The following is a 22,801-nucleotide window of genomic DNA, read 5'->3' on the forward strand; positions in this document are numbered from 1 at the left end:
TTTAACCCAAGACAATAGATTCCTCAAGTTTTCCAATTGATATACATCTACTACATGGATTTTGATAAAATTTTAACTAAATTATGCCAAGCTGCGCAATGACTGACTTAGTTTTGTCAAAGAAAAATGGAGGCTATTAACACGGAAGAACATTTATTAAAGGTAATAGACTAGAACAGCTAAAGCAAGTGATTTTTTTAATATAAAAAGGTGATTTTTGCCAGAAGTCTTAAAAGAACGTCACTGCATTAAGCTCAGTAATTGCCTCAATAAATCATTGTTGAACTGGGCTGGCTAAAGCATTTCAATGGTTGACACTCACTTGTAGTGAATATTATTGAAGCTGATGCAGAAAGGTCAACAGTAGTACCTAAAGTCAGCTGTTGAAATGTTATATCTGGTAACCATGAGCCCTTTTGCAAAAGTTCCACTAAAAATTAAGTGTTAAAAGGTAAGCTGTAAATTTGTCATGACGCAAGGACTTAAATTTCTTACTTTGTTACCAAAGCTTCCAAAACTAACAATTGAAAATGTAAAAGTACTGAAATTCAGGGCAGCATGGCGGAGCAGTGTGCACACAGGTTCAGTCTCCTGAGTGGGTGTATGCTGGGCATTTTCCCTAACACTCAAATTTGCTGATTAGGATACAGTGAATTGTAGACGGGGTATTTGCATATGGTGTCCCTGCCACTTATGGGTCTTAGCAAGTGAGTCAGCTGCCTTCCTTTTCATAGTACAAACCCCGACAATCCATTACTCGATTGTGTCTCCCACCAAAAACACAACAACCTATTACCCAGGAGCAGTAGTGGCAAGAAAGAACTAAGTACTTTTTTTAAGAAATTATTCATCCGAACTCTAACTTACAGTTTTTAACTGTATATAACTAAATATATAAGAGACTTTTAAAACATATTAAGTAAAAATAATAAATCAGAGTGAGTAAATATAAATAATTCAACAAACAGTTTAAAACGATCTGGGTTAAATATCTGTTGGGTATAAATAGGTTCGGCAGGATCAGTGTCTGTAGTGATGTCCCGCTCACCCATCGCCCCTGTGCTCGCTGACCTACATTGGCTCCCGGTTCACCAACACCTTAATTTTTAAATTCTCATCCTCGTGTTCAAGTCCCTCCATGGCCTCGCCCCTCCCTATCTCTGTAACCTCCTCCAGCCCTACAACCCTCCAAGACCTCTGCGCTCATCCAACTCTGGCCTCTTGTGCATCCCCCACTTCCTTTGCCCGACCATTGGAAGCCGTGCCTTCAGCCGTCTAGGCCGTGAGCTCTGGAATTCCCTCCCAAAATCTCTTCGCCTCTCTTAAAGACCTTTCTTAGGTTTCTTTGTCCACAACCTGAATAGGCTAAATCAATTATGTAAATAAAATATGGTGCAATTTTATTATTTAAAATCTCGTGTCTTTAAAACTGAACCAAATATGTTTAGATTTCCTCCAACACCACAAACTCACCACTGTAATGAGTAGTTTTAACATTTTAAATTTAATCTGTTTTTATATTAAGCTATTAAAGTTTTTTTAAAATTAAAATACTACTTAACATACTAGTATTTTTTTTACTGTATTATGAGTGAACTGCTTGTTTAACAGTGCCACAGTTCCTGAAGAGTATAATGAATGTACCATGTGCATGGCAGAATTCCGTTAATAGCTGAACTAGGTCAGAACGAACAAAATAGATGGACGAAGCTGGAATGGACAAAACAATTGCATATAACCAGGGTCCAAGCTTTATGTAAGGAGAAGAACTGGGAGTTAGCGGCATATAATCCTGGCATTGATCGAGATTTGTTTATAGTAGGATTCATATATATCTCATGTGTTGCTTGTGCTCTATTTGGCAGTAAATAATGGTGTGTGTTGCTTCTTGTTTTTTACTTTCAAGGAAGAAATGAAATTCTGGCCAGCATTTGTCCACAGGTATTTGGAATGTACGTGGTTAAGCTAGCTGTTGCCATGGTGTTAGCAGGTGGAGTGCAAAGAATTGATGCAGCAGGCACAAAAGTTAGAGGTCAGTACTGCAGCAATGGACATGAAATCTTGATGAATTAAAATCGTTTTAATTAGTCTGTAGTACTCAAATATTTCCCACACATATCTAGACTGGAACATTTTTTTATTATTTCTATCGATGTTTAATCTATTTAATCTGTAAAGTTCAATGCAGCACTTGAAGCAAAAATCACAAGATCACAAGTAGTTCTGGATGAGGAAAATCATTCAGCCTGTTCAAAAAAAAAACTACAAATCTCCTTATCTGGCTGTTTCTTAAATGATTCTGGTTTTTACCTCTACTACTCGACTCTGAAGGCCATTCCATGCATTAATCTCTTAGTCAAAAGTCATTTCCTAAATTCAGTCTTAATTTTGCCTTTCACCAGTTGGAACTTGTATGCCTTTGTCTTACTGTTACAGTGTAATGTGAAGTAAAGGGCTGGAATTTGCTGTGGGCGGCGAACAGACGGCACTAGCCGTTCGTTAGACTTGTGCTTGCCCATAGACTTCCTATGAGGTTTTGCACAGCAAGTTCCTTTAAATTAAAGATCCAAACAACGCGGCGCCCTCTACAGGGCATCTGGGACCTGTGTGTACAGGGCAAGCAGCTTTGTCTCCTTAACCAATCAGATTGAAGTATCGTTAATAACAGCGCAGAGTCTGAACCAGGAAGTGAAATTTAGAATAGTGAATTCAATGTCAAATCAGGTACAGAAAGCAAAATAAAGAGAGGGTGAGAAAGACTGAATTAAGAGAGAGAGATAAAAGAGACTGAAAGAAAATGTAAAAGAAGTAAATTTATTTAATGTCCAACAATAATTAAAATCTGAAGGATTGAGACTCCACACTTGCAAAGTTAATTTTCAGTGCCAGAGTAGTTGTTTGGCAGTAATTAAGACTTACCACACCGTTAAAAGGGTACTTAGATTTGAAATGACTTGACTTAACTTTTCCTGGCGAGTTTGGTATGTATATATGTCTGGTCAGTACAGGAACCTCACGCCATTCAATACATTTGAATGGGGAGCCAGACGGTGAAATGCCGTATTAGCACAGCTTTTGGAGGAGCATCGCATCTCGGCCAGCAACTTAGGGATTTCCACATCTGTGGTCACCGGAAGTTGCTGTCCGATTTGCACGTGAACAACGGTGAGTGCTGATAGCCTAACCATCAGTTTTACAGCAAAATTCGGCCCATTGTTCTAGATTAACTTTATACCTTTTATTATCTTGTCTACAGCTATAAGATCACCTCTTAGTCTCCTTCTTTCAAGGATGAAAAGCCTTACTTTCTCCCATCTCTAATTTTATTTTGGTTAAATGGGTACGAGTTCGAGGTGTGTTTGATATATAAATATGTGAACATTTTAATGAAGGTAATTTCACATATGGAGCACATATTAATGCACGTGCTTTCCCGTGGTATTTGCTGCAGACGATCATGGTAGTTCTAATTTTTGGCACAACAGTGTGAAGACATCTGGGGTCCCTTGATAATGCTTATGCACAGTGCAAGATCACAAAATGGGAAATTTAATGTAAATTTGACTTCAAAGTTGATTTATATTTTGGCCCAAAGAGGAATGAGATACTGGGCCTTCAGGTTGATGAGAAGAAGATAGAAGTTGTTGAGAAGAGGAATAGAGCAACAACATATCCATTCAATGTGAACAAGCTCAAAATGGTCTAAAAGGTAATTGGTTGGAAGTTAGGAAATGGCCTGAATGTGAAAAGACGATGATTGACTAAGTGGTGATAAAAAGACCGGTGGAAACAGCAGTCATCACTGTCAAAATTCAACTGCAAGCTACAAAGTATATCACAAAGATAAACCTCAAGTTTCAGCTGCATTCCAATCTGGTTATATTTCAAATTTTGAAGAATGTGCTGAGTGTACATACCCACAGTTACTGTGTCTGGTAATGCTACCTGACTATCTGAAAAAGGTATCCAATTTCTAGAACTCAGTTTGAAAGAAGATGGAAAGTATCAATTTCTATCAGGATTCTGCAAAAATTAATAACATTTTAGTGAGCTTTGTTGCACCAGGAAGTAGAATGGGAGCCTAGCAAGGAGAACACTCCATATTGGTGGCAACCAGTGCCCTCAAATGGGCCAACTTTACCATAGCATTGGCATGTATAATTAATGGTGATAATGTGAAGTCTATTGATTATTTTTAAATGTAAAACTGCACCACCTGAAAAATTACCCTCCAGGTGTTGTCATGTATAATACAAATGCTTGGACAACTGAGACCTGATGATTGAGGAGTCTTTATCTCAGTACAAAGAAAATATGTTTACTCCAGGGCTCTGTAGGCAAAGACTGCTCCGCAAGCCCACAACCTGGAGTTGGCAGAGTTAACAATGTGCTCTATCAAACAAACAAAAACTGTTACAAAAGCAAAATACTGCGGATGCTGGAAACACTCTGTGGATCAGGCAGCATCTGTAGAGAGAAATGACCTTTCATCAGAACTGGAAGAAGTTAGAGATTTAACAGTTTATAAGCATTACAGAGCCAGGGAAAAAGAAGGGTGGGGGGGGGGAAGAAAAGAACAAAAGGGAAGGTCTGTGAAAGGGTGGAGGGCAGGAGTTATTAAATGACAAAAGGGATGATGGTGCAATGGGAAGTGGTAATGGGACAATAAAGAAACAAAAGATGGGTCCAGAGGAGGTGTAAATGACAACAGCAGGACTATTACCAGCACCTGCTGTCCGAGAAAATGGGAGCAGTGGTTATGATCTGAAGTTATTGAAATCAATGTTGAGTCCGGAAGGTTGTAAAGTGCCTGACTGAAAGGTGAGGTGCTGTTCCTCGAGCTTGTGTTGAGCTTCACTGGAACAATGTAGGAGGTCAAGGACAGAGAGGTCGGCGTGGGATGGAGAATTAAAGTGGCAAGTGACCGGAAGTTCAGGGTCACGCTTGCGGACTGAACGGAGGTGTTACATTGAGTCTACAGCACAGAAACAGGCCATTCAGCCCGATTGGTCTATGCTAGAGTTTATGCTCCACATGAGCCACCATCCTCCCTACTTCATCTAATCCCCTATCAGCATACCCTTCTATTCCTTTCTCTTTCATGTGCATATCTAGCTTCCCCTTGAATGCATCTATGCTATTTGCCTCAACTACTCCTTGTGGTATCGCGTTCCACATTCTTACCGCTCTTTGGGTAAAGAAGTTTCTTCAGAATTCCCTTTTAGATTTATTAGCTACTATTTTATATTGAAGCGATCACCCAATCTGCATTTGGTCTCCCCAATGTAGAGGAGACCGTATCGTGAGCAGCGATTACAGTATACTAAGTTGAAAAGAGTACAAGTAAATCGTTATTTCACCTGGAAGGAGTGTTTGGGGGCCTGGACGGTGGAAAGGGAGGAGGTGAAAGGGCAGGTGTTGTATCTCGGGAAGATGCTGGGGGAAGGGGAGAGGCTGTTAGGGGTGATGGAAACTTCCACCAGGGTGTCGCGGATGAACGGTCCCTTAGGAATGCCGAAAGGGGAGGTGGGGTGGAAGATGTGTTTGTTTACAAACTGTTGAGTTGATAGTTGGTCAAGTTGATAAAGAATGGTTCCTTGGCTGAGATATCTGACGGCCTAATGTAATTTCATCAGCTGAGAAATATAGCAGTTAATAGATGGTTTGCAGTTTATTGTGAAGAAGTTGTGAGGAATCTGGATGTCTGCAGACCTGCATATCTTCTTTGCAGCTGATTGAAGGCAGCCATCATATCTGGTTTGTTTCAGTAGGTGGCTCTAGTGCTTAGGAATCTGCATCCTGACCAATCGTTCTCAAGGGATGCAGCTGAATTAGAATCTGAATCTCGTGATATTGACTCTCGGAAGGATCGTTAGAGATTTCTGTGGAGGAGGATTCTAAGGAGGAGTTTTTCTGAGAACTGTTAAGTTGATCTATTTAGCCATTGATAATGAATGGTTCCTTAGCTTTCACCCTGAGTGACTGTGGCCATAACATATGACTCATTGCTTTAGCCTTCTTAGTTTCTGTACTTCATTGTTGGTAGCCTGGGTAACAAAAGATGATCTTCAGGGGATGTGTAAATTTGTCTTTTAAAAATGTAAAACTTCTTGAATTACACTAATTGTATCTGTTGTTTTGTGCCCCAATAACGAGTATGTAATATGCTGTGTAGTATATTCAAAAATAATGGTATGTTTTTAGGGGATTCAAATATAAATAGTGAGATTTATAAATCCACAGTTTCGAATACTATTCTGAACTATGTACAGTAGTAAAAAAAAATAAGTATATTGCAACTTCTTTGGGATTTTTCTCTTCCCATCTCCCCTACACCCCAAAAAAAGATTAAATATAAGTGGTGATTCTACAATCTGGCCCTCCTAAAAAGAAGTGGTGCTTACACATACTGCTTTTTGGAACATTGCAAACGTGCAACCCCTGATTTCCCAAGATGTGTTGCCCTCGGTTGCTGCTCCCTGCTGGAGACTCTGCTCGCAGAATCATCCCAATGATGCTGTGTTTCACCCTTCAATGAGTGATGCATGCTCAGTTTCCTGGTACTGTCTGATTATTTGTAATTAATTAATAAAGGAATGTGTGCGCATTAATACATTTCCTTTGTTTTGAAGGAGAGCCGCATCTTTTACTGGTAGGGGATCCTGGTACTGGGAAATCTCAATTTCTTAAATATGCTGCAAAAATTGTCCCCCGGTCAGTACTGACAGCTGGAATTGGATCTACCAGTGCAGGTAAGTGAAATATTTATATATTATACAATTTAAAAATCTTGTAACACTTGAATCTTAAAATTAAGAAATATATGGTACATCCAATATTCTCCATTATTTTATAGTATTTTGTTTGGAATTTTGATTTAATTACTCTTATTTTGGCCTGACTAGTTTAAGTAGTTCAGCCTTTTTTCTAAGAGAAGATATATATATATCAGATTCCTTTGCTGTGTAGCATAGAGCAAATGAGTCTGTTAATAATTATAAAAGGGAAACTTGAATAATGTAGTGATGGATTAGTATACTTTCAAAAGGGAGCTGCCAGGGTTGGTTGAGAAAAGTACATCCAGAAAAAATTATGTAAACTAGGACCTATAGATCAGTGATCACAGAGTTTCTCATATGACAGCAAGCTATGATCATTATAGCAGAAACTGGTAGTTTTCAAAAGGTCTGGAAAATTAGGTAAATGATAGAAAAATGGAAGATAATGCAAATTAGTACAGAATATATTAAATGGGTAGGCAATTGAGATTTAGATTAGTTATGGAAAAGGATAAGGAGCAATCTAGAGTAAAAATAATAATTGGAGGAGGGCCAATTTTAGTGTGTTGATAACGGAACTGGCTCGGATAAATTGGAATCAAAGATTGGCAGGCAAAACTGTAATCGAACAATGGGCGAAGAGGAGATGGTTCGGATACAGTCTAGGTACATTCCCACGAGGGGGAAAGGTCAGGCAACCAAAGCCAGAGCTCCTTGGATGATGAAAGAGATAGAGAGTAAGATGAAGCTGAAAAAAGGGGGCGTATGACAGATGTCAGGTTGATAACACAAGTGAGAACCAGGCTGAATATAGAAAATACAGAGGAGAAATGAAAAAGGAAATAAGAGGGGCAAAGAGAGAGTATGAGAATAGACTGGTGGCTGACATAAGAGTGTATCCAAAAGTCTTCTATAGGCATATAAATAGTAAACAGGTAGTAAGAGGAGGGATGGGGCTGATTGTCGCCATGCATAGATCTCCTTTTTGGTCCCCAGAGGCCATGGCTGAGGTACCAAATGAGTACTTTGCATCTGTCTTTACCAAGGAAGAAGATGCTGCCAAAGACACAGTATAGGAGGAGATAGTTGAGATACTGGATGGGCTAAAAATTGATAAAGATAAGGTACTAGAAAGGCTGGCTGTACTTAAAGTGGATAAGTCACTGGGTCTGGATGGGATGCATCCTAGGTTGCTGAGGGAAGTAAAGGTGGAAATTGCAGAGGTGCTGGCCATAATTTTCCAATCCTCCTTAGATATGAGGGTGGTGGCAGAGGACTGGAGAATTGCAAATGTTACACCCTTGTTGAAAAAAAGGTGTAACAATAAACCCAGCAACTCCAGGTCAGTCAGCTTAACCGCGGTGGTGGGGAAGCTTTTAGAAACGATAATCCGGGACAAAATTAATAGTAACTTGGACAAGTGTGGATTAATAAAGAAAAGCCAGCACGGATTTGTTAAAGGCAAATTGTGTTTAACTAACTTGATTGAGTTTTTTGATGAGGTAACAGAGAGGGTTGATGTTGTGTATATGGACTTTCAAAAGGCGTTTGATAAAGTGCCACATAATAGGCTTGTCAGCAAAATTGAAGCCCATGAAATAAAAGGGGCAGTGGCAGCATGGATACAAAATTGGCTAAGAGACAGGAAACGGCAAGTAGTGGTGAATGGTTGTTTTGTAGGTGGGGGGGGATCTTTTAGAATATTTTTGCTTGGTATTGGGTTAATTTCTTACCTTAAGTCAGGTTATGTTTTCTAGGTTTTGCTATGTTGGGGTCATCCATGGGAAGCAGGAACACTAGCAGTGTTTCCTCTTCTTTTTCTTCCCCTTCCCGGCCCCCACCTTAAGACCAATTTTAGTGTACCTATTGCTGCACTAACTGAGATTGGCTTACTCAGCACAAATCAGTGATTGAACTTGGGGCTTTCCTGGTTTGAATTGCTCAGCACGCCTGCGATTAGCCACTGAGCCATCGTGGAGCTTACTGCATTCGTATTGCAAATGATTCCTTCAATCCCACCACTACTGTGGCTGAAATACCTCATTATTTCTTTTGCACAATTTCCTCGTCCTCCCCACCCCCCCCCCACCCCCCTCACTTCCTCCTGCCCATTTTCACTCCTTTAACGACAGGAAAATTGTATGTGATTTGTTGGAAGGAACAAACTCGATTGATTTTCTGAAATTCCTTAAGTAACCAATGTACAGCATTATGTCATTATCTAATTTTCACATCAAATATTTTGTCTTGGCTTGCATTGTGAATTTATGGCTCTTTAAAGCTGAAAACTTGTGACATGTATTAGGGGAAAATGTCACATTGAACTACTAGCAGGGAATGTTGCATAGAACATGATACCATAAACTATTAACTTAAAATCCCTAAGAAAACTGTTTAAAACATAGTAGTCAACCAAATCGTAGATGCTACAGATTTGCTTTATTTTATATCTGCAGTTTTAATACTTTGGCATTCAGTTTGAAGACATTACTTACAAAGCAAGCTCTTTGTATCCCATCTGTATCCAATTTATATAAACAGCAGTTCTACTAGTGAGGTGCAGGGCTTGGGGTGCTTCCAATTTTAATTTTCAGTTATTTGAACTCATTCATTTACTACATTTTTCATTTGGTATGATCTGGACTTGAGATATGCCAGATGCCATCATTATTGCAGTAATGACAGTGCATATGCCACTTATACTAAATTGTTTCATTCTAATTGGATCAATACTGTGGAAAAGGGGGGGGAGAAAGAACTCTTTGCCAATTTATGATTTTCATAATTTGTCAGACATGATGAGCCTATCTGTTACTCCAGGATGAAAACTAATGATCCCAACTCCTTACTTGTTCAGCTACTTCTTCCTCCTCCCCCTCCCAACAAAAGCTTATTATTTCTATGTAATGTCCTTTAACAGAGAGTTGAAGTAGCCTATGATCATTGCCAGTGCCACCCTGAGCTACTGATCAATGGCATGCATTCTGCAAGGAGTGGCAGCTGTGTAACTGTTTCAAACAGATACCAAATTATGCAAGAATGCTCATTTCTACAAGAGTTCTGTGAAACTGTTTGCATGTATTCTGTTTCTTCCTCTCCTGAAGGCTGGGATACTCGCACTGAGGTACAACACAAAGGTGCCAGCAGCCATCCATAATCCTGCCCGAACACCCATTCTCCGTCTGTGGGTCTAGACCGAGTATTGGCCGTCTGTTTGGTTGATAGGGGGCATCACAGCAAAGCCTGATCCTGCTCTCACATGATGTACACTTTCCAGCATACATCACTGGATGCCTGTCAGGAGCAGGAATCCTGGCTGGTTTACACTAAAGCCAATTTCTACACCTACCCTGTGTGGCATTGGCTAACTCAACACAGACCAGTAATTAAATCTGGGACTTCCTTTGTCTATATGGTTCAGTATATGTGTTGCATTTACCAATTAAGCCATTGGGAAACTGACTTTTTTCATAATTATAAATGATTCCTCTCAATCCCATCAACACTTATTTATTTCCTTTGCACAAAATTTGTTTACTAGAATGTTTGTATGAAGAACATTTATCCTTCAGTTTACAGCTGTTTTAAAAGATTCTATCAGTGACCAAAGTGAGTATTGTGTCCTGCAATATTATGTGCAGACTACTACAGGAAAAACAATGTCAAGGTATATTCTGTAACATGCAGTGGAATAGCTAATTGCAGAGTTTCTCGACTTTTGATTAATTAGCCAGCAAACCTTGATGCCCCAGTCCTACAATAATTATTCTGAGTACCAAAATAAATTAACTGAGGGAAATGGCTAATATCTTTACATTAAAAATCTTTTGCCTGCATGCACTTCCTGTCAACTTTTCCTGTTAAAAGTTCACATTTACAATAGAAACTGCCTATGTAAATAGTCATGCTGTAATTATACCCTCCTGGCAGGCGTGGCACTGTAGTGCTTCAGTTTTGTGTCTCCCATCTCCTCAATCTGTATTACATCAACTCTACTTCTCTGCTTCCTAAATTGCTGTAAGTTTTATGAAAGCATTGTGTAAAAAATAATGTCAGAATGTATGACTTTAAAATGGGGACTGAATTACTGCTGCACACCCTGGTCCAGTTATCCCTGCCCCTCTAAACCCCTGTAACATGAATACCGTCCCCACTGCCTATAGAGGGCGCATTGGTGCTAACACGATTTGCCTGCTATAAGAGTTAGGATGGTTTACATGATCAAAAAGTTCTGACACTAATTAAACCTTGAAATGGACAAAAAAAATTCCTTCAAGAGAAACTGAAAAGGCACACTGTGATTTAATCTGTATTGCTTGTTTGCCGTAACTTTCTTCTCTCACAATGATTGCCTGCATAAGAACAGAGGCAGTAGCGGACAGATGACAAACTAATACCAAAGATAAAAATTGTAATGGTAATTGGTTAGCGCTATTTGCCCGATTCAAACAAGACAGTTTAGAAGTTCAAGGGCAGCAGGTACATGTACACCATCACCTTCAAAGCTGGGTCAAAATCCTGGAACTCCCTATCTAACAGCATTGTGGGAGAACCTTCACCATATGGACTGCAGCAGTTCAAGAAGAAAGCTTACCATCACCTTCTAAAGGGCAATAAATGGCAGCCTTGCTAGCGACACCCAAATCCGGAGAATGAATGCATATAAAAAAAAGTGATGGGGATTGTACCACAGTTGGCCTTCACTCCCTGTGAGCAGTGCCACATGAGATTAGTATCTTGAGATTATATATTTTTCTCCCTCTCCTCTTTTTCTTGTAGGTTTGACTGTGACTGCAGTAAAAGACTCTGGTGAGTGGAATTTGGAGGCAGGAGCACTGGTTCTGGCAGATGGAGGTCTATGCTGTATTGATGAGTTTAACAGTATTAAAGAGCATGATAAAAGCAGCATCCATGAGGCAATGGAGCAGCAGACTATAAGTGTGGCAAAGGCAGGGTAAGATACTTATTCCTATCTCTTAAGATTATTTCCTTCAAAGACCAAAGTACTGTGACATTTGCTTTCTGATCGGTCTCCATAATCTTAAAACATCTTTGCAATCAGCCTAACTAACAGCACAAAATGAAATTTTAACTACAAACCATTTGTATGGTCATTTGGAAAATATGCCACATATTGGTAATACATCCATAAGACTGTTCTGATGACAGCTGTATGATCAACATTTTATCCAAATGACCTAAATGATCTTGTATTAAAAGTTGGAATGTTTACAGAAGTTTAGGAAAGTTGTTTTCATTACATGCATACAGTTTGTTCACTGTTCGTGGTTTAATTAACTTACAGAATGTAGTGCTACTAAAATAATTTTCCCAAAATTTGGTATTGGTGTTTGGTGCCTTGTGAGCCATTTATGGTATAACTTGTTTTGATATTACTACAGTTGCTCAATTAGCACCTAAGGTCATGCTTTAAGATGGTGACCACATAACATGCAGGGCTCTAAGGGTGCATTTCTGATCTACAGCTATCATGCATTTGGATCTGGCGTTTCATGCACAATAGCCTAGTGGTTCTGATACTGGACTAGTAACCTAGAGGTTGAGGATTCAAATCCCACCATGGCAAGTTGTGAAATTAAATTCAATAAATCTGGTACTTTGTGAGCAAGCTGCCAGATTGGTGAGCTGGTTTGGTTTTTACAACAATGTCCTTCAGGAAACCTACATATGAGTCCAATTCCACAATATGTAGTTGACTATAAATACCCTTGGAGCAACTGGGCATGGGCAATAAATACAGCCTTGCCTGCATCCAGTATATCCTTAGAGCAAATGGGGAAAATAAGCCCTTTCACTACTACCTGTCCGACTCAGGCTGCATTCCTTCCTACCAGTAATTCGAGATGACTTTTAAAACTCGAAATCTTGGAATCACTCTTACCCTTCAGGTGTGATCTGGAGCTCCGTCTTTAGATTAATCAGCCACAGGGATGAGCCTCTAATTGCAGTGGAGGAGGTGAAACTCTACTGCAAACTTCCCCCGTCAACTGCTTGTTCAGCATAAAAGCTTAGGTGAATCAATACCCTCTGCAACGTAACAGCGGCAAGACTAAAACCATTCTGTTTGGCTTCTGACTAAAACGTTGCACCTTATCCTCTAATTTTATCCTCTAATTTCATCCTCCTTCCTGGCTGTTCGCTCAGGTTGAATGTGATGTTACACAAGCTCAGCACCCAGTTTAATCCTGAGCTGAGCTTCAAACCCTACATCCAATCTCTGTCCCTACTTCACCTTCACCCTTACTATGCTGAAACCTTAATCCATGCCTTTGCCAAATCCAGACGTAAGTTTTCCAACTTTCTCCATGCTGACTTCCCAAGCTCCATCCTATATAAGCTCCAGCGTATCCGGTATTCTCCTACCCACATCTTATACTAACTCCTGCATACCTTCCACATCTATTCTCGACAATCCTCGTGGTTCCCCATTCTTCATTTACAAATCCCTCCATAGCTTCATTCCACCCGACTACTGCAGTCTATTCCTTCCTCGCACACTCTGCTTTTCTGACTCTGGTTCACTGTGGTTGTCTCCCTTCCTCTTCTCCACCATCAGTAGCAGTGTATTTAATCACGTCACCCCAACACTCTAGAAATCTCTTCGTAAACCATTCCACTTTTCTACCTTTCTCGTCACATTCAAAAATGTCCTTTAAAACCTACCTCTTTCATTACATCTTTGAACATCTTGCCTGATTTTACCCTCTATTCGTACTCACATTTGACCCTCAATTTGTGAAGAACCTTGGGGGTGTTTCGCTACAACTTGCTGTAAGTTTAACAGATATATTTTAGAATATGCTGGGTTATGGTAGATTAAGTAACTTTTCTATGTTGCAGTATAGTGCCCATTAGTGACATATGTTGGATATTAAGTTTCTTCCTTCGCTGTCCTGGCTTGTAATGTGTACTGAGAGGTTATTTCTATGTAGGAAGCACCATATAAATAAAAAATTGTTGCTGCAGTTGTAACTAGTTTTGATATAAGAATGCAGGATGTCTAATGATTCCACTAGAACTGTATTTAAAAAGTTTGAACAGGACTTTTTCCCACACAGTATTCTGACATAATACATTGGTACTAACTATTTATTGTACCAATGTGATTTATATCAATTAGCGTTAATTGTATTCAAGTGGTATGTATCAACTGGGGCTCGCTTGTATCTATACATAAGAGAGCTTATCTCGGGTGTGGTGTGTGTAATGTGGAGCTCTGTGAATAAAGGCTTGGAAGCAACTGAAGACCAGGCTGTAGTATTCTATTCTTCACCACCGAGATATCCAGCTTATAACACTGACCATCTTTTCTACATATTTAGCCTAGTGTGCAAGCTGAACACAAGAACCACTGTACTAGCAGCTACAAATCCAAAAGGCCAGTATGATCCCGATGAATCTATTACTGTAAATACAGCGCTTGCTAGCCCGCTCCTGAGCAGATTTGACCTAGTATTGGTACTCCTGGATACCAAAAATGAAGAATGGGACAAAGTCATAGCTTCCTTCATTCTGGAAAACAAAGGTCTGCATTTAAGATCAAAGGAACACATTTTTTTTCTTTTGGTGATTTTTATTTAAAACACTTGCAATAAAATTTTAATAGTTTTAACAAATATTTGCAGGTTGCGTAGAAAAGTTTTGTATTAATTATAGAGCAATATATTTTATTTTCTTAAAATTATTTAGCCTGCCCAACGATCTGTGACAAATTGTGGAGCATGGAGAAAATGAAAACTTACTTCTGTCTCATCAAAACTTTACAACCTAAAATTTCTAGAGAAGCAGATAAAATTCTTGTGAAATATTACCAAGTACAACGCCAAAGTGGGTTCAGAAATGCAGCAAGAACCACAATACGCATGCTCGAGAGTTTGGTCCGCTTAGCTGAAGGTAAGATTCTTTGGCTTTTAAGTGGGGAGTTAGGAGGTGAGTCACTCGCCACAGAATACTCAGCCTCTGACCTGCTCTAGTAGTCATGGAATTTAGGTGGTTGGTCCAGTTGAGTTTCTGCTCAATGGTGACCCCCCCAGGATGTCGATGGTGAGGAATTTGGTGATGTAATGGCATTGAATGTCAAAGGGAGGTGGTTAGTTTTTCTCTTGTTGGAGATGGTCATTGCATGGCACTTGTGTGGTGCAAGTGTTACTTGCCACTTATCAGCCCAAGCCTAGATGTTGCCCAGGTCTTGCTGCATACAGGCATGAATGGCTTCATTTAACTTGTCATTTGCATCACCATTAATCCCTTACTATAGATGTTGTCATGCATGAACCACATGGACTATTGTAGCTGCCAGTGCTCCCATGAGACCCGTTTGGAGAGCAATATTGCAGCTGAATTCTAGACAGGAGTCTCATTTTTAGATTACACTGTTACCTGAGCCCCTTGAAGAGACTGCTGCCTTGGGTTACATCCAAAACCAAAGTGATAATTGGTAAAGAATCATTAGTTCTGAGAAAATAGTTCTCAGTAAAGTCAAAAAACTAAAATGGATAAAGGGGAAAATAATAAATTAATCTAAGATTGTTCACAACCGAGATAAACTCCCTCAAATGTGTTCATTATTTGTATATTTCCCATAGCTTCCTAAGGAGTGATGGGGGTAATGTGCGTGGGTTCTCATGTTGAAAGGGTTTATTCAAATAGGTCAAGTGATTAATAATTTATGTTTTAATCTAACTAAGCATGATGGAAACTGCCAGGTTCCAAAAACAAAGGTAATGAAAGTCTTGCAGGCATTTTTTTAAAAATCCAAACAATAATGAGGGAAGATGTCCTCTGCATTCAGATGCAGTGAAATTGTAAACGTGTTCTTTATAAATAGCTCTCAGATATTATTACACGTAGTAGATGTAGAGGAAATCTTCCCCCATTGCACTTTCAAATTATAATTGTACTATACATGCCTTTGCTTGCTGGTTTATTTAGGTGATGTAAACTAAATTAGGTTGCACAGATTTTGTGATCTGTTTTATATTTCTTTGCAATTTTTAAAATCTCTTTTTACAGCTCATGCGAGGCTGATGTTTCGGGATATAGTAACCGTTGAAGATGCCATCACAGTGATCTCTGTAATGGAGTCTTCCATGCAGGTATGCATTTGTTATGAATGAGTAAAAATAATTTTTACGTAGAAATGAGAATAAAAACGGTCCTCTCATGTGAAGGACGCAAAGTCGAATGGTCCGTGTACTATATCCTGGGGCACAAATTAAAATGAAAACCAAATTAATTTCAATAAAGTAAAATCAACAGAAAATGTTTTCCTTTTCTATTTGTAATTTGATTGATAAATTTATTCAGAGTGAAAATTTGTTTAATATAAGAGTTTCCGATTCAGATCAAACTCATATTTTGATATACTGCAAGAGGGTGGGGGAGGGAGATGGATTTAAATAGTGTGGGTAGATTGCACCATATTGGGACAGGATAGGCTTATTGGCCAGCTGGCCTTTTCCTGTCCTTTCTTGTATGTATGTTCATATTATTAAAAGTTCCGGTGCTTCTCTTTTTCAGGGAGGTGCTCTTCTTGGTGGTGTGAATGCACTACACACTTCCTTTCCAGAAAACCCAAAAGAGCAATACAAAATGCAGTGTGAACTGTTGCTAGAGAGACTGGACCTAAATGATATCCTCCATCAAGAGCTGCAAAGACTTGACAGGTAAAATGTCAGACTCAGTCCACTTGAGGCTGAGAAACATTGCAAAGATTTACTTTATTTGTTTACTTTTGCAGAATAGTAAATTTCATACTTATTTATTAAAAGCACAGAAAACAAAACCACTGTACCTATGACAGGCATCTAATATTGTCAGAGAAGGATCTATTAATTGTTTATTTCAAGATGAACAGATTTATTAATGGCCTTGTTAACTGTAGCTGCCAAAAACATCATAAGGATGTTGCAGCCAAAATTGAAATTGCTTTGGCATCAAAGAGAAAACAAATATTAAGATCTTGAATATACTTTTTACAGTTTGCTCCCTTAATAGAGTTACACTTAGAATGTTTTAAGATAAAAACATTAATCAGAGCCTCACAATGCACCACAAGGTGGTTGCTGCTCACCAGAGAATATCCTGAATAACTTAACTCTGGCACATTTTCGAGGCCTGCAGCATTTACACTTGGGAGTTCTTGTGCTATATTCAAATACATTAGTGCAGGTGTACTGTGCTGTTATAAACTGGTCTGTGTGCGATTGGATAAAGCAGAGCTTTCCTTTTGGGAGAGATAACCAAAAATACTAAATATGTACTTTGAAATTTGAGGACTGATCTTAACCTTCGGTGGTGGAGGAAAGCAGACCTTAGCAGATCAGCCGCCCGTTGTCCACCCCGCCCGGTTTTCCTTTCCGGTGACCGGCGGCTGATCTGCTGCTGCCCGTTTTCCACCGCCACCGAAAGTTACAATCAGCCTTTTGGAGTTGATATAAATATTGCATCAAATATATAAGAAAACTGGTTTTGCAGCTGTTATATCACCCGAGTGTTCTTAAAAACTGTCAGCATTGAAATATTTAATTCATTGAGAAGGAATAAGTTTTACTTTACATTTAGTGGGAGGCGGTTAGAGGGGGGGATGTCCTTAGTTTTAATTGAATATTAATTTCTATGAATGCAATAATGTTTTGGTTACATCTGTAAACACATTTCATAACAATGTAATAATGTTTTCTTTAAGGGTTCAAACTGAAAAAGGGCCTACTGGAAGTACAAACTCAAGTGACAAATCAGATCTGTTTTCTGATTCTACTGTTTATTCAAAAAATTATGAAATGAAGCCTAGTGCTGTTCAAGATATTGATCAAACTGATGGTGGTCTGACCTGGTTTGTTGATTTTCAAAGCAAAAATCATGAAATGGAGCTAAAAAAAGATGACGTTGTACAGATTGAATCCCCCACACGTAAAGTACCATCAGAGGATTCTTATCGAAACCTTTTGCCTGAATTAAATGCCAATCCACAGCCAATAAAAAATAGAGAGTGTGTCGCAACAAATGCAAACATTTCTAACAGGATTTTGCAACCTGAAAGTTCTTGTCCAAATAACGTGAATTCTGCTGGTCCAGCCATCGAGAATTCAGAAATTGATAAAACAGCTTGCACTGACAACTTAAAAAGACAGATAAATGATGAGATTTGCGCTTCTTCAAACACATCTAGTTCTGCTGTGACAGTGCGGGTGTCAAAAAAGCTTCATGCTTCTAGGGTATCACAAAGAGGAATGTTGTTAAAAAGCAAACAGAATTTTAGCAAAAGTCGCTCATCTGAATTAAGTGAAATTAGTGCATTTTATAATCTGGATAACTCGTGTTCACATGTCCTCTGTACACCAAATAGTGGCAGTTCAGACCAAGGTCCTTCACATAGCATGCAGGCTGCAGCCAATAAGTCAATATATTCATTCAGAACAAAGAATGCAGTGCAGGACAATGGCACCATTCCCCCAGATTCTGAAACTAATGGGAATTCCAACTGTCTACTGACCAAACTGAAAGCGTTTGCATTCAAACCAAAGCAAAAGCTAAGCCATTCAGCTGCAGACAATTCTACTTCTGACTCTTTGATCCTGCATTCTGAGGCTGCTGCAGCTGGGGAATTAAATGCTGAATTGACACATGCTTCTGAGCAGCCAGCACAAGCCAGTAATGATGGAGAAAAAGTACAAACAGTAAGTGCTTGTACCTCTAAAAGAAGATTCCCACCTAGAAAAATAAGCAAAGGACTGCCTGTTGTGGACTGCAGTAGAACCGAGCCATCACTTGAATTGCAAAGGAGATTTAACACTATACACGAGGGTGAGGTGCAAAAACTGACACTGGATAAATCAAAACATCCACTTCCTACTGTGCCTAATGCAGACCAACAAACTAGCCGAAGTTCAGCTATGAGAAGCCAAGCGATGGTGTCCTCCAGTACTTTAGCAAAACTTGCCAGCTTCTCTTTTAGTCCGCCTTCCGAAAAGAAAAGCGAAAAGAACATAACTGAAAAGAACATAACTGTTGAGAAGCTGAATAGTGTGGCTCAAAATGCAGATACTGATTCTGCAGCATCATCTAGAAAAAGGAAAACCTTTGGATTTCCATCAGCTGGCACTACGTCAGCTGTTATGAGAAAGTATCTCTTTTCTACTGATGAGTTGGAAGATGATTGTATTCTAGATTTTGACTGGGATGAAGAGGCAAAGAAAAAACCCAGAGCATAATTGCTGCACTTCATAAGTGTATTTCAGTAGTTTTCTTCAAAAATATATGCATTTTTTTTCTACTTCGCGATGAACCCATATGACACTACAAACATAGTGGTGCGTCACAGCTTCCGTGAATCAGAATTTCGAAGGTTACGTGCTAAAAAAGGGAAAGAAAAATAGTCTATTTTATAAAGAATCAAATCCGATGTTGGGAGAGACTATATTATTCGAAAGCTAACATTCTGTATCTAACGATTGAAACTGTTGGACACATTTTATGAATGTGCACTCCTAACTGATAATTGTGTTGAGGCGTATGCATGATTTCCTCATGTGCTTCCAGTGTGTAAGGCTGCATGCTCACAGCACATGTTTGTAAAATTTAAATCTTGTGTCTATAAAAAGAGGCAAAGGAAATTAGTTAAGTTGATTCAACCCACCTGGAATCCAGTGATAGTAGTTGAGCTTATAATCAAGAAAAAAAAGGGAACCATTCATTTTTTTTCTCATTTTAGAAGACTTTTTTTGCTCAATAACAAGTCAGTCAGTCGCATACAATGAACTTATTATTATTGTGTCAACTGTGCATTTTATGCTGAAGTATTATAAATGAAAATAATCTGCCCTTTTTGGTATTTGGTGATGGGAAAGAAACCAAATAGTCTATTAAAAGGACACTTAATTCCAGGATGAGTAATGTATTTTGTTGTGTAATCTTCTCACTGTAAAACTTTCTTAGCCTTTTTTTTATTCATCTGAGAACAATCTGTAAGTAATTATCTTGGAGAAGTTGTCATGACATCTCCTCCCTGATGAGAATTGCTGGTTGTGAATTATCCATTTTAAAGGTTCAGTCTTTAATCAAAAAGGCCCCAAAGTGTTTTGTTCCAAAGTATAATAGCTTTATTAAGAAGTTATAATAAGTAGCAAAGATGTTACAAGAGTACAATTAAATATATAAATAAGATGTTAGAATACAACTTGGCAAAGTTGTGTCCAGTTCTGGGCACTGAACGTTAGAAAGGATGTGAAGGCCGTAGAGAGGGTGCAGAGGAGATTTACTAGAATGATTCCAGGGATGAGGGACTTAAATTACGTGGATAGACTGGAGAAGCTGGGATTGTTTTCCTTGGAACAGAGAAGGTTGAGAGGAGATTTGATCGAGGTATACAAAATCATGAGGGTCTAGACAGAGTAGATAGAGAGAAACTGTTCCCAGTGGTGGAAGGGTCCAGAACTAGAGGGCATAGATTTAAGGTGATTGGCAAAAGAACCAAAGGTGACATGAGGAAAAGCTTTTCCACACAGCGAGTGGCACTGCCCAAGGGGGTGGTGGAGGCAGATTCAATCGTGGCCTCCAAAAGGGAACTGGATAAGTACTTGAAATGAAAAAATGTGCAGGGCTACGGGGATAGGATGGGGGAGTGGGACTAGCTGGATTGCTCGTGCATAGAGCCAGTGGGGACTTGATGGGCCGAATGGCCTCCTTTCATGCTGTAACCTTTCTATGATTCTATCACCATACAAGGTTTTGAGGTGCACCTCTTGAAGGTCCTTTATATTATTTGAGCGCTCAAGCCTCGCTCTGAGAACATTCTAACAAATACAATGTAATCCTTATTTTATATACGTTTCTTAATGCAAATAGTTCCACGTGGCCCTGTACAAACATCATTAGCTTTCTCTGTCTCCAGGTTATGACTCATTCTTTAAACATTTGTTATTTAATTACTCTACCCCTCCTTATCAAAACTGCTCAGAGTCTGGACAAAGACTCCCCAGACATTCAAGATAACAGAATACCTGACATCATAAGCCTCCCTTATGTTAGTTGTCTCCAATTTATCAAGTACACTTATCTTTGCCCAAAGCATCCCGCTCTCCCACCGAAGTATGGATAATTCTCTTTACCCATCTTATGCACGAGATAAGAATGACACATGGGCCTAAATTTTAAAATGAGGCAGGATTTCAGCAGGGGGGGTCAACAAGCGGGTGGGAAACCCGGAAAAAAAATTTATGCATGTTCCCGAGCGATCGCGACTCAATTGTAGTCACTTAATTCAAATTCCGGGTTTCGCGTCCTCAAGCTTTTTTTTATTTGTTCATGGGATGTGGGTATCGCTGGCGAGGCCAGCATTTATTGCCCATCCCTAATTGCCCTTGAGAAGGTGGTGGTGAGCCGCCTTCTTGAACCGCTACTGTCTGTGAGGTGAAGGTTCTCCCAGTGCTGTTAGGTAGGGAGTTCCAGGATTTTGATCCAGTGAAGATGAAGGAATGGTGATATATTTCCAAGTCGGGATGGTGTGTGACTTGGAGGGGAACGTGCAGGTGGTGGTGTTCCCATATGCCTGCTGCCCTTGTCCGTCTAGCTGGTAGAGTTCGCGGGTTTGGGAGGTGTTGTCGAAGAAGCCTTGGTGAGTTGCTGCAGTGCATCCTGTGGATGGTACACACTGCAGCCACTGTGCGTCGGTGGTGAAGGGAGTGAATGTTTAGGGTGGTGGATGGGGTGCCAATCAAACAGGCTGCTTTGTCCTGGATGGTGTCAAGCTTCTTGAGTATTGTTGGAGCTGCACTCATCCAGGCAAGTGGAGAGTATTCCATCACACTCCTGACTTGTGCCTTGTAGATGGTGGAAAGGCTTTGGGGAGTCAGGAGGTGAGTCACTCACACCAGAATGCCCAGCCTCTGACCCCTCTCTCAACCAGTCTTCTCTCCCGGTGGCCGAGTCAGCCCCTGCACAGGTGCAGGTGGAACAGTCTTTGGCAGGACCCTCACGGGCTCCAAAACCCAGAGGTCATAGGCCGAAAGCATCTAAGCAATCCGAGCTTGATTCTGAGCAACTTGCCACTACCTCTGCTGCAGCCACAGGGGATGCACCATGTAGAAGCGGTAGGAAGAGGAAGTGTAAGGTTTCGTAATCACCAAGGGTATGCACAAGGGTGTCTGACAGAATGTCATATTTTTCATTTATATTTGGTTTTGGTTAAATGCACATTAAATGTTATCATTCTCACCACACTGCCATGGCTTGCCCATTCTTGAGTCCCTTTTGTGAAAGCGCCCTTTCATGTGCTTCATCATGAACGGCGAGCCTTGATGTCACACATTGGGTGCGTTTACAATGAGTGTATGTGTGGTTGTAGGAATGTTTTGTGCAACCTGGGGTTGGGGGCGGTGGTGGTCATGGTAGTCATTATAGGTGGTCTGAGTCCTTGGCTATCTTCACTTTGCAGATCTCCCTATGAGAATCTATCAAATATGAATGACTCCCTGGCATCACAAGCAGCCAGGTGAGATGCTGCTCTGCCGATGGGTTGCCCATTGTCCTCCTCCTCCTCGTCTTCTTTAATGTTGATGGCAGGCGTGGCCGCTTCATGAGCGCATGGGACCTCATCCACCTGTAACCCCCTCTGTTAAGTGATATTGTGCAGGATGCAACACACAACTATTATTCCACACACCCTTGCTGGTGCATACTAAAGGGTCCCCCCAGGCACCTGAAGCACATCGTCAGCATTTCTATGGTTTGTTCAATGGCAGTCCTGGTGGTGATGTGACTGTCATTGTACCACTGCTGTGCCTCACAGGTGTCATGAACCACGTCTGCAGGGGGTTTTCGTTGTCTCCAAAGAGCCAGCCCTTAAGTCTGTTGTGTGCGTGGAAGAGGGCTGGTATGTTGGATTCCAGGTGAATGAAGGAATCGTGGCAGCTGCCAGGGAATTTGGCACACACCTGCACAAACCTCTTCCAATGTTTGCAAACCAGCTGCGTATTGATTGAGTGATACCCTTTTCGGTTGAT

At 40.0% G+C, this 22,801-nt stretch overlaps 1 protein-coding gene across 1 annotated transcript in view; it reads left to right on the plus strand.

Moving 5' to 3' along the window:
• The window catches only part of mcm9 (minichromosome maintenance 9 homologous recombination repair factor), a 41,058-nt gene extending 19,072 nt beyond the window's left edge, over nucleotides 1–21,986 (plus strand). Inside the window, exons 5-12 of the mRNA XM_067984678.1 lie at nucleotides 1,907–2,032; nucleotides 6,633–6,752; nucleotides 11,559–11,733; nucleotides 14,123–14,325; nucleotides 14,490–14,693; nucleotides 15,813–15,895; nucleotides 16,320–16,465; nucleotides 17,488–21,986. Coding sequence (XP_067840779.1) covers nucleotides 1,907–2,032; nucleotides 6,633–6,752; nucleotides 11,559–11,733; nucleotides 14,123–14,325; nucleotides 14,490–14,693; nucleotides 15,813–15,895; nucleotides 16,320–16,465; nucleotides 17,488–19,012 — 2,582 coding nt within the window. The 3' untranslated portion in view covers nucleotides 19,013–21,986. The remainder of the gene's footprint in view (nucleotides 1–1,906; nucleotides 2,033–6,632; nucleotides 6,753–11,558; nucleotides 11,734–14,122; nucleotides 14,326–14,489; nucleotides 14,694–15,812; nucleotides 15,896–16,319; nucleotides 16,466–17,487) is intronic.
• The last annotated feature ends 815 nt before the right edge of the window (nucleotides 21,987–22,801 follow it).

This window comes from Heptranchias perlo, chromosome 5 (genome assembly GCF_035084215.1).
Source record: "Heptranchias perlo isolate sHepPer1 chromosome 5, sHepPer1.hap1, whole genome shotgun sequence".
In the NCBI taxonomy this organism is placed as follows: Eukaryota; Metazoa; Chordata; class Chondrichthyes; order Hexanchiformes; family Hexanchidae; genus Heptranchias; species Heptranchias perlo.